Source organism: Sinocyclocheilus grahami, unplaced genomic scaffold, assembly GCF_001515645.1.
Source record: "Sinocyclocheilus grahami isolate Dianchi unplaced genomic scaffold, SAMN03320097.WGS_v1.1 scaffold211.1, whole genome shotgun sequence".
Lineage (NCBI taxonomy): Eukaryota > Metazoa > Chordata > Actinopteri > Cypriniformes > Cyprinidae > Sinocyclocheilus > Sinocyclocheilus grahami.
The window spans coordinates 945,222-958,273 of NW_015505390.1; the positions used below are offsets into that span (position 1 = coordinate 945,222).

Sequence of the window (13,052 nt, forward strand, 5' to 3'; positions counted from 1 at the left end):
TGAAGTTCTCTGTTCTCACTGGCTGAATTTTTCACAATGAGGTAATCTAATTTTGCATGTATCTCAAAAAACGTTCTGTGACTTGGAGGGTACATATAACTTACAGTGTAAAAAATACCACTGAACTCTTCATCTTATACGTAAACCTTAAATTAAAATAGAACATCAACTATTTGTAAATTGCACAGATTGTTAAATTAACGATTATAATTTACACTGAATGTCAGTTTTAATTTTACAGATTAAATCTAATTGTACATCACTTTCAAATAGATACTTTTTATGTATTCTTTATATTTCATTATGTATTTATTTCATTTATATTATTCTTTATATTTTGATTGGACAAATCCCTAAAACTATGCAAAAGTTGCTTAGTTTGCTGTGGACACATGTATCCCAATATAAGTGGCTTTTTTATGCGAGTTGTGTTTAGCTGTTTATCTCTCAGTGGCCTATGATACAGGACTTAGCCCCATACTGTCAGTGTGAATGTCTGGCAGTGTTCTCTCTGGTCGCAGACATACAGCAAGACGCTGAAATTAGATTGAAAACATCATGTGAGCAACTTCACCCATTTTATAACTTACAGGAATAGTTGACCCAAAAATGTAAATTAGCTTAAAATTTACAGAAAAACCTAAATATACAGCCTCCGGTCAAACTATATGTATCATCGGAGCAGAATTGGAGAAATGTTGTATTACATCACTTGGATCCTCTGCAGTGAGTGGGTGCCGAAATGGGTGACAAAAAAATATCATAATAATCCACAACACAGCCAGTTCATCAATTAATGTCTTGAGAAGTGAAAAGCTGCATATTTATAAGAAATCCATTATTGATATGTTTTACATTTAAACTGTCCCTTCTAGCCAAAATACAAGTCCATAATTCACAATAACGCTTCCTCTAGTGAAAAAGTCCATCCCCTGTTGTCCTCTCACATCAAGATACACTGACAGACTTGTTTAGAACTGTTTTGACTTGTAAACGGTGCTTGATCTGTGCATATATTTATCCCCTGATTCAGACGAGATGACTTTTTCACTATTGAAATCAATATTATGGATATTGATCAAATAATGTCTCACTCGTATTTTAGCCAAGCAATGGTTTGAAGTTATAATCATCTTGATGGATTTGTTTATTACAAACATGCAGCTTTTCACGTCACAAGACATTAATTGGTGGACTGGAGTTATTTGGATTGCTTGTGAATCATTGTGTTTTTATCAGCTTCTTGGACTCTCATTCTGACGGCACCCATTCACTGCAGAGGATCCATTGATGAGCAAGTGATGTAAAGCTAAATTTTTCCAAATCTGTTCAGATGAAGAAACAAACTCATCTACATCTTGGGTGGCCTGAGGGCGAGTAAATTATTTAGCAAATTTTCATTTTTGGGTGAACTATTCCTTCAGTAGACTTAGAAGTTTCTCCTGAGCTCTACAAGAATGCTTTTCAAGTGGGAGTAGTTGTTAATTTACTTAACTAATGACTCACATCCATGTCTCACCTGTTTAAGAGAGCCTGGGGTCCACACAAGCTTGTACACCATGTAGATGGGAATCCATATGAAAGAGGAAGCTCCGATGATGTAACCGACCGTGATGCTCCAGTCTGGGAACTCGTAGTCAAATAGCGTGAGGAGCTGAGGGTTCATCAGTGAGCTGATAATAATGTACTAAACAAATGAACAGGAAAAATATTTAGTGAGTTAAATTAACATTTTGTACGTATTAGAATTAATGAAACTGTTATTTGTTGTCAAAACAATGCAGGTGCTTTGAAAAGTTCTATTTATCAAACATAACTTTTTTTTTTCAAATGTCATATATAATTTTGAAGGTGTTTAACAATTAATTCAGATTAGGATATAGGTCACTGCAGTCTCTGTGTGAGTTCAGGTGGATTGATAAATTTGAAAACATCTTTAGAGTGAGACTGATCAGATTATTTAATATTCAAAAGGTCCTGTATTATCCTGTAGACCTTACACATCCTTATGTGGTCTATGGAGACCGGAAAATTGTAGAGGTGGCCTTTGTGTCTTGAAGGTACAGTGACAAATGTCTTCTCTCCAGCATTTCAAATAGTGTCTCAAACAGCAGCTGTTTATCATGTTTGTTTGTTTTGTTTTTTTTAAATGAAAAAAGAATAACAGGAAAATTATGAAAAAATGATTGTGGAAATGTCAGCCGTGTGTGGCAGCTAAGGCCTGTTGAGGTTAGCTGTGATGCATGCAGAAGTATCTGAGGAATATTAGGCTATAAGAGTGCATGCGGTTTGACATTTGCAGACTGGGAATTGTGACTGTGTGGACAGGTGAGGGAATGAGATTATAAAGGTAATAAGAGTGGAAAGGAGGTTGTGGGTGCTTAAATAGTTTTGAGAGTGTGAAAGATGACTTTAACATTTCACAAACTTTGCACATACTGTCAAAACATCTTTGTTAAAACTTACAGCAAGAAAAGCTGGGCTGATAGCAACCCAACACACTTTCCAGAAGAGTCCTGGAGTATAGCCCAACATTGATTTGATATCATTGCTGAATCTGTTAATACCTGGAGAAAATGAAATAAATTTGTTTATTTTATATACTGACGTTTTTGTTCATGTACACTTAGACATGATATTTGCAAAAACAATTATGGCAATATGAAATATTATTACAATTTATAATATGCTAAATAAAAAAATTTAAACTGTAATTTATTCCTGTGATGACAAAGCTGAAACAGTCATTACTGCACTCTTTAGTGACACCATAACATTTATTTTAGCACCATAACAGCTTCATATTTTAAGAATTTTGTGGAAACCATGATACATTTTTCATGATTCTTTGATGAATAGAAAGTTTAAAATAACAGCACTTAGTATGTGCATATATATATATATATATATATATGTGTGTGTGTGTGTGTGTGTGTGTGTGTGTTTATAGTAAAAAAATCTTACCATAAAACCAGGATACTGCTGTGGCCTCCAGAAAGACTATAGCTATAATTGAAGAACCAACTCCAAATTCTTCTAGTAACTTTACCACATATGCACCACCCTTGCAACAAAAACAATTTTTTTTACATATTAAATAAAGTGCCAAACTCTGTCTGTGTGTCAGCAATTTTCAGTTACATTATTTGGTAAAACATATTTTTTCATCTTTAATAACCCACCTGTCCTGCAAGAAAGACAATCAAATTCTATATTATATATTATATACTCTGTTATTACAATTTTGTGTTGCACTGCTGAAATATTCTTATTATATTGGTAAACTTCAACAAACTGAGATCCAGAAGTTCTCTGAAACTCACATTAGTAAGGGTGCTGAGAGAGCCCAGAAAGCAAACAACCACCAGTCCAAGAACAAACAGCTCTCTCCGATGGGACAGGGTATCTGGGTACTCATCCATTACAGCTGTGATTATGGCCTCTAGCCCACCAAACTGAGGCAAGAAAGCACACAAAAAAACCTATGAACTCAATTATATATTTTGCAAAGCAGAACTTTCTTGTTGTTCTACTTCTTTGTTCATAATTTTCATCATCATTTCAGAATTTGACATACTATTGGTTTTTGAAAACCTCAAAAGGTAAAAGTCTCATATTAATATCACTCAGTAGTGATATCATTGCAGTAAATTTAATATTGGTGTTATTTCTTGCACACATTTACATACTGAATTATAATTAGTATCTTCGTTCTTTCAGTCTTTAGCTATCGCAAAGACAGTGTTATGTATCGATTCTCATGCACAGCCAAAAGAAAACAAGATGTATGCTGATTGCCATGACAACAAAGTTTAAGACTGCTCTGATGACATGTAATTTTAGCAGAGCCAAACTTAAAAACAAATGTTTCACCTAAAACTGTAACAATATTTTATTGCTTTCTTGCAAACACTGGTATTTCTCTCTGGATATACAAATCTAGTTCTATCTGTCATTCGTTTTTCATATCTATATTTCTATAAATCATATACTTTTGCTGACTTCACATGCATATTTATCTGTACATTTACAGGTACAAGTGTATACGTACAGTGCTGTCCAGTCCAAGAGTAATCATCATCACAAAGAAGATGATGGCAAAGAAAGTCGAACCAACCATGTTTGCTATGGCTTCTGGATATGTGATGAAGAGCAGACTGGGTCCTAGAGGAGGTGCAGAAAGTCAAAAGACAAGCTTGAACTAAAAGACTAAATGCTTTATTTACAGTGCTGAAAGTCTTGTATGTTATTTTTGGTTTGATGCAGCACACTTACAGTAAAACTCAAAGTAATATAACTATTGAAAAGCAAAAAGGAAAGCTCACCTTTGTCCCTGGCTACATCCTCAACGTTTACATTTCTCTGTTCAGCCATATATCCCAGGACGGTGAAAATAACAAATCCTGACACAAAACTTGTCAGGCAGTTCACCAGACTGGTTACAATAGCATCTCTGTACAAATCACACACACACACAAAAAAATTACAAACTAAATTTGAAAAAAAAAAAAAGTCAATGATGCTTGACTGTGTTGACTGACAGAAGCTGCCGTGGGCGCTTGCCAGATCCCATGTCCAAGTCTATGTGATATTCTTGTATATTCTAAAATATATGACTTGATCCCTTTAGATTGCCCATGTGCCTCCTCACAGTCTTATAGTACTACACAATTCAATTTCCCCTCACTCAACTATGCTGTCCATTCATCTCTTCAAACTGGACATAATTCGCGGTTATAATCTTGTTTTTACATAATTTACTCATGGAGAAGGGCGTTTGTTTCGGTTCATCATATGATTCATCAGAGCCTAGTTCAGTTTGATGGCATTTCTCCTCAGTTAGTGGACACAGAGCCAAATGTAAATAAATGGCTAAGCTATAGATAGAATCAGAATTAAGAGTGAGTGGGAATCACTTCTGGCCACAATTGGCAGGTCTGTTTTGTTGTTCTGTTCATAAACAACCGTTCAAAACTTTGGGGTCAGTAAGAATAAAAAAAAAAAGAAATGAATACTTTTATTCAGCAAGGAAGCATTACATTGATCAAATGTGACAGTAAAGACATTTATAATGTTATAGGTTTCCATTTCAAATGAGTGCTGTTCTTATGAACTTTCTTTTCATCAAAGAATTTTGAAAAAATAGTATCACCGTTTCCTCAAAAATATTAAGCAGCACAATTGTTTTCAACATTGATAATAATAATATTAATAATAAAAGTTTCCTGAGCAGCAAATCAGCATATGATGATTTCTGAAGGATCATGTGACTCTGAAGACGCTGAAAAATAAATCCAGCTTCACAGGAATAAATTACATTGTAAAATATATTCAAATAGAAAACATTTTAAATTGTAATAGTATTTAACAATATTACTGTTTTTACTGTATTTTTGATCAAATAAATTCAGATTTATTAAGCATAAGAGACTTCTTTCAAAAACATTAAAGAATCATACCAACCCCAAAATTTTGAACAGAACTATATGTACAGAGAATTAATTTATGATTCAGGTATTAACTCAAACTAGATATTATTTTAATATCCTTTATATTAAACAACCATGAAGAAATTCCAGTAGATCAATGTGATGAAAATGAAGGTTTTATCTGTACCTGTAGCAGTTATTGTTGAAGGGATTGTAGCTGGACAGGGCGAGCAGAACACCAAAACCAGGCCCAAGAGAGAAGAAGATTTGCGCAGCTGCATCTACCCATACCTACAAAATATTAGATACTATAAAGAAAAGTGTGGCTAGAGACAAACACATGAAAATGGATCAACAATTTGTGAGTAATATGATTTGAATCATAATAATAATCTTTAAAATTCACTATATTTCAGTTCCAGTTTAGGAACTGATATGGTTAGGAAATGCTGAAGACAATGACATCACAGAATACGGGGATTAAGAGGTGCTTGATCACATCTGAAGATTTGTGTGAAGAGAAACGTGTGTGTGCGCGTGTGCATGAACGTGTGTGTCAATGAGTATGAGGGCCTTTTATGATGGAAAAAAATTCTGAACCAATTACGCATCTCATTAGCCCCTAGTGCTTTATTTTTGCTTCTCTGCACGGATCTCTGCAGCGCTGCCTCACCTAGCAAACAGTTCTGGGCTTATATAGTCACACGATTTAAAAAAAGAAGAAGATGCAGTTTACATATTGCCTTCACTGAACATTTATATACCTATGACAATATTCCTTTTTTTTTTTTTTACCTTTTTTCTTTTATTATTGACTTATTTCAAAATTTATGAAGAAATATGCCCTTTATGAAGTCCATATTTTTTTCCCAAGTCAGTTCAGCTACTAGTGATTCACGAGTTTCCTGCCCAAATGCCTCAGGTCCTTTTTATTACTGCATGAAATAAAAATACATGCATTTTGCCATCAAAATAGCACATAAATACATTTAAAGAGGTAACAAGATACGTAAAGAATGTCAAGAAACAACACAATCTAATTGAACAATAAATCAACGCTAGACACAAAGAGAAAAGACTGAGAGCTTGTAAGAGAAAAGCACTCACGCTGGTCTCCTGCAGTTTCTCCCATTTGGGATTGAGGTAGAACACCACTCCTTTCCACGCTCCTGGCAAAGTTGCACCACGGATCATAAGAATCAACAGCACCACGTACGGCAGGGTGGCAGTCACCCATACTACCTGAGAGAAACATATGAGGATGAGAGGATGTGGAAGGATTTTTCCTCAAACAATAAAACACGTTTCATTTAATATTTTAGGACTCAGTAACCTTTCCTGAAGTCTTGACTCCTTTCCACAGGCTGAAGTAGACGATGGTGAAGATGAGGAAGAGGCAAAGCAGGAGCTGCCAGCGAATGTATCCCACATGCCCAAGCCCAGATGATTCATGGACTGCCAGGACATTCCTCCTGTTTTAAGAAGGATTTACAAATATGCAGTCTAAAACTGACCTGAACCACAAAGTATACGCATATAACACTTAAATGTACACAAGTTTACTGGACAAATAGGTTCTGAAGTATAAGAAAGAAATGTTGGCCCAATGCAAAATATGAACACAATTCTCCACAAACTGAAAAGCTTTACCAGTCATTTTGCAGTTCTTTTGGCACTTAACTGAAAGATTAAATGTACTTCAAGCCGACATTATGTTCCTGTAGCTTAAGTTCCTTTAATGTAATTTGCTTTGCATATATATATATACACATTACATACAATACATATTTCAATCATGACAACTCTGAACATTTTAGCATGGTGATGGATATGACAATGTTAATGTATTTGGTCTTGGCGGAACATATGAGTATTTAAGACAAACTGCTGGTGCACAAACAGCATATAAAATAACCCCGTAGCAGATCTATACAGGTGGAGCTGGGGAAGGTGGAGGGTTTCAGAGAACTCTGAAAGCACGCTGCAGGAATCTCAAGTGAATGCTAGCCAGCCATATAAATGCAAGGCAGTAAGCTCATTGGCTGCATATGCAGCATGAACCAATCAGCTTGTGCCAAGTCGTTTAACTCTCTGAATATCATCAGTTACGTTAACACCCCATCAGAATGCGCCATCTAGAGTTTCATGACTGAACTATATATATATATATATATACAGTCATACCAAAAATTATTCAGACACCAGATATAATTTTTATTTATTTGTTTACTGGTGGGTGCAGGACACTATAGTTCATTTATGTAAGTGAGGATAGCAAAATAAAGTAAACTGTGACATGTTATACCCAAAAAAAAGTCTTCATACAGTTGACTACTAGTAAAACTGATAAAGGGCACTTTGACCTGACTATGTTTTGCTTAAGTGTTATCTGACATTATCAAGATGAATTTGTTCTGACACAGTTTAACTCAGTTTAAGTTCTTACCATTTTCTAAACTATAGCGAATAAACTGTGATAATGTGTGAAATGTTGAAGGTGTCTCAATAAATTTTGGTTTGACTGTATATGGTGTTCAACCTTTTCTACTGAGATTTGTAGTAGTCCATATTTGCAACATATTCGTCTACAATGCTGTTTTTTCCCATTGTTATTTATTTTTGCTAAAACTAGCCCTCATTTTCTTTCTCTTCCCTATCTTCCCTCTCTCTTTCTCTGACATATTTGCCCCTTTCAGTGTAGCCACTTACATGCACTTACGTGTAAAACTCCTCGGCAGGTGAGCGTGAGTAGTTAGTCCAGGTCACGTTGTCTTTTCCGAAGTAGTTAGTGCAGTTTTCTGTGTTCCATTCATTATCACAGTTGGTCCAGGGCAGAGTGCTGCTGAAGGAGGAGTAGAAGTAGAACAGAGCCCAGGCGATGATGGTGTTATAGTAGAAGGACACATACAGTGCAATGATGCAGATGGCGAAACCAATACCTGACAGGGAAGGAAAAATGATGTCAGTGTTTTGTTAATGAAATCTCTCTGATACTGAGTGTCATTTTTCTCTTTCCATCTATCTCTGTGACTGTGTATTAGTCTCTTATTTTTTCATTTTAATATCCATCTAGACTTTTAACATTTGCAAAGTAAGGACTTTAGAAACGTGAACATTTTTAGATCTTTAAAGCTAAAACATTACAATATTGTATATGAGACAGAATTAGATGACATGTTTCTTACCTTTGAAAATAGGGCAAATATGTTTCCATATGGATATGGCACCTGTCCTGTGGAACTGTCCCAGAGCTAACTCCATATAGAAAAGTGGCACCCCGCCAAATACAGCCATTAGGACATATGGAATAAGAAATGCACCTGAAGAACACAATTATAACAGATTAAAGCACCTTTTTCACTATGAACTATTCACTATTATCTAGTTACTTATTAGCATGTATATTGCTAGGATATTGTCTTTTTATTAGTACTTCTAAAGCACATATTAATGTCTTATTCTGCATGACCATATTCTAGATCCCTTAACCTAACCCATACCTAACATTAACTTCTACAAAAACTACCTTACTTACTGTCAATAATCCACAAATTAGGAGTATATTGAGGGAAAACTCTTAGTTAATAGTGAATGTGTTCCCTTATCTAAAGAGATACCAAATCTTCCATTAACTAAATATGTCTGTATGTTGTAAGTATTTCTGTCTTAATAAAGCCTGTTACATTTCATTTCAATGATTTCATAAACCAGTAGGCTACTTTAAAAAAAAAAAGGTGATTGAGATGAGATTTGCAGTCTGACACTTGTTGATCTCAGCATCTACCCAGTTTAAATCATGAATAGCCTTTACATGATTGATGACTGCAGCTGGCCATGTCTGCTTCACAGGTGCACTGGTGCAGAAGTTTAAATAAACATAATTATAATAAGTATTATTTCATATACTGAGAATACAAACCACCAAATTATATATAAAAATAATATAGTAAACACTGTAATATGAAAAGGTAAATAATCAAATGGCGGAAACAGGGAAAACCAAAGTGTGAAAAAGCCTGACAAACTATTTTTTTCAACGTTTTACTTCAGGTTTGTTACTTCAATATGTTTGTTTTTTAAAAACCACACAAAAAACAGCTTTCAGGTAGCTTACGAAAGCATTAGTTGTTTTCACCTTTTATAAATAGGAAATTACGCAAAAACTATTTTTTTCAACGTTTTACTTCAGGTTTGTTACTTCAATATGTTTGTTTTTTAAAAACCACACAAAAAAAACAGCTTTCAGGTAGCTTACGAAAGCATTAGTTGTTTTCACCTTTTATAAATAGGAAATTACGCACTGTAAAATAAATTTCATGATGGAGACGGATGGAAATCTTTGTTTCATTTTTCATAAAAAGTATGTTATTTCAATTCGATGTTAATGTTTTCTTACGTTTCTAACGTTTTCTTTTCTTTAACATTAATTGGTTGTGGTGTTTCATTTAATTAATTAACTTTAATTTTGCTTAAAAGTGAAAGCCACCAATTAAACCTAAATTTGACATTTTATTGAGCTGAAAAGGTTTAGTGTAAGATATTATCAGAAAACAGTTTATGTTGCTTATTCTGTAGTTAAGAGGTTTGTCAAACGTTTAAAATAAACACACACACACACACACACAAACACTTGTCAAAGTAAGACACAAAACTGAGTTAAAAACTCTCACCGCCGCCGTTTTGATAACAGATATAAGGAAATCTCCAAACATTTCCGAGGTCTACAGCAAACCCAATGACTGATAAAAGAAAATCCATTTTTTTGCTCCATTTATCGCGGGATTCTGTCTGAATGATGACGGGCACCGGGTCGCTGTTGTACCCGGCGTTGTTTGGAGGACCCGGGGCGCAGAGGTTCCCGTGAACCATCACTTGCTCTTGGTGGGACATCTTCACTGGTCCCGGTGACTTGGCAAACTGCAGAAGTACTTATAAACTGCGTAAGAAGTGCCTTTTGTGAGTTTTTTTTTCAAGAGTAAAAAGTAGTAAGAATATTTTTGGGGATTATTCTCGATGTGCGGTCAAAAGAGGCTGCGCGGGGGACCGCAGCATGCTGCTGTGGTTGATTTCCCTGCTGGTTGGAGTAAAAGCTTGAGGATTAACCAAGAGTCCCCCACCTGAGCGCGAGAGCTTTGAACGAATGAGATTACACGCGGGAGATACGCGCGAGACCATCACTCACCCCTGACATCCCGCGAGCCCACCGCTATCCTACCAATGGACTTCTCCAAGAGCGCGCTTGAGTCCTCAAGAAACATTGCTCTATTTTTCTAATTACACATTTTTTTGAAGACGAGGCAAGAAAAGCATGGTCACCCTTACCAAAAAGACGTTTATTCAAGTGTGCTATTAGTATACTTCTTTTAAACTAAAAAATAGGAAAGTCTACTTTTAGTCAACTTTTTATGTACTTCTCAGAAATGGGCTTTATGTACTTCTCAGAAATATACTTAAAATGACATTTAAGTATACTTGACTTATACTATATAAAACTTGTATAAAAAAGTCTACATATATTTTAGCTATACTTGTGTTCCTAGAATCCGTGTTTTCATTGTTATACTGTAGTACACATCTTCTGTACAGAATTTCCAAAAAACACAAGTGAAGAAGAAACCGAAACAACAGATGCTTCCATATGTATTCTAACACGATCATCAGACAAACTAGTAGTTTACTGAGATTATACTTCAAAGTGTACTAAAAATGCTACTACAAGTATTTAATTAGTAAACTATCAGTATACCTATAATTTCACTTTTAGTATAGTTGCAGTACAAACTAAAAACATAGATGTATACTAGTTGTGTACTCAAAGTTTACTACTGTTATACTTAAAGTATACTTTTATATACTAGAAAGTGGGCCAATTTAGTCCCAAGGAGTATTGAAATAGTACACTTACAAGTATACTACTAGTACACTGATATTTGTATACTTAATACATAAAGTATACTTAAAAATATACTTTAACTTTACTTAAGTATACTTACTAAAATAAGTATACTTGAAGTATAAAATAAACTTGAAGTATACTACTTTTTGGTAAGGGCAGTGCTTGAGTATTAAAATTTTAATCGCTTCAGAAATACCATTTAGGTTTTAAAATGTAATTCAATAAGTTTAATCTAATTTCCCCCACTTGAAAAAAAAACATAGCTGGTTCAGTCTTGTTACTGACTGGTCTAAACTAGTTACTAGCTGGTCTAAAACTGGTTCAAGCTTATAGAACATGTTGTACCAGCAACAACCCATGTACTGGTCATATAAAATGGTCAAGATGATCGTGACAGATGGTCAGCCAGATTTTTATCATCTTAGGCCAGCTAATGACCACCTCAAATCAGCTAGAAACCCTTATCATGCACTGTGACTATATACAAATATCAACCCACTAAAACACATTTTGACTTAAACATTTAGGCAAACTCACGGTGATGTTTAAGTTATAAACTGCAGTGATGAGTTCACTGTGTTTTTTTCTAGCACTTTGAATTTAATTGTTGTTGAAGAAACAAAGTATGAAAAGTCATCAAGTAGAACTGAATGAAAATGTGACAAGTTAAACAAAGATGGGAAGTTTATTGAATCTGTCATCATTTGCTTACAAAAACAAACTGTCACAAAAATAAAACATATAGCAATTTTGTGGCATATAGCAAGATAACAACATAAAAAACACATCTAAATAAAAGAAAAAAAACAGACCGAGTCACCCACAGTATAAAACACATTTATGTGCAGGGTGAATTAGAAATGGATATTTCAGAAATAAGTCATCTTAATATAGCAGGAAATATATAGAATTTGTTTAGGGGGAAAATTTCCAGTTTAAAGTAACCATCCACATAAAAATGCAAATTTGTTGACAATTTACTCACCCTCAGGCCATCCAAGATGTAGATGTAGGGTTTGTTTCTTCTTCGGAACAGATTTGGAGAAATTTAGCATTACATCACTTGCTAACTGTAAGGTCCACGCACTTGGCCCAAGGAAGGTATCCAGTGGTGGATGAAGGTTTCTTGCATGTTCGGTCTTTTCAGCGCGCAAAGTTATTCAATTTAGGTTTAACTCAAATCTGACTCCATTTTATTATATAATCTGACTCCATTTTAGTATGACCTCGAATTTAGGTTGAAAGGCAAATTGGTTGTTTGTCTGTCATTAATTATTGCTATTATTCTGACATTTGGTTATGCTAGTTAACTCTTTACTTTATATTTATTAGGAATCTATGTCGCTCAGGGTGCCTCACGGCGGCCGCTCTACGTGGGCCCCACGATCACAAACTCACCAGTCTGATCATTAGTGGGCGGACTGGTCTTACGGTCATGGTGAGGAATTCCCCTCCGGGAATGCCCAAACCCGCTGGCACTGCGAAACCAGCGGAGCTCTCACAAAAGCAGGCTGGACCCTCCCGGGGGGTACCACCTGTTTCTTCCGAGGCTCCCCCCGACGATCAGATGTCGGTTGCAACATCGGAGGGTGAGCCGGACTTTTCCGGGGATGAAGATCCATCAGCGTTGCCGCCCTCTGGGCGGTCAGCGGTGCCGGATACGGACCCGGAAATGATGGCTATGCTTTCCCGGGCCGCCGAGAGTGTCGGGCTCGAGTGGAATCTTC

The 13,052-nt window shown here is 35.4% G+C and overlaps 1 protein-coding gene across 1 annotated transcript; it reads right to left on the bottom strand.

Moving 5' to 3' along the window:
* Window positions 1–414: 414 nt before the first annotated feature.
* On the bottom strand, window positions 415–10,319 carry LOC107595929 (sodium-dependent serotonin transporter-like). Its single transcript, XM_016286527.1, has 13 exons — window positions 10,100–10,319; window positions 8,615–8,749; window positions 8,149–8,368; window positions 6,763–6,901; window positions 6,537–6,671; window positions 5,617–5,720; window positions 4,326–4,453; window positions 4,052–4,164; window positions 3,324–3,455; window positions 2,965–3,064; window positions 2,467–2,567; window positions 1,520–1,687; window positions 415–536 (listed from the first exon to the last, which is right to left on the bottom strand). Exons 1-13 carry the CDS (start codon window positions 10,317–10,319, stop codon window positions 456–458), a joined length of 1,776 nt encoding a protein of 591 aa, XP_016142013.1. The 3' UTR covers window positions 415–455.
* Between the last annotated feature and the right edge of the window lie 2,733 nt (window positions 10,320–13,052).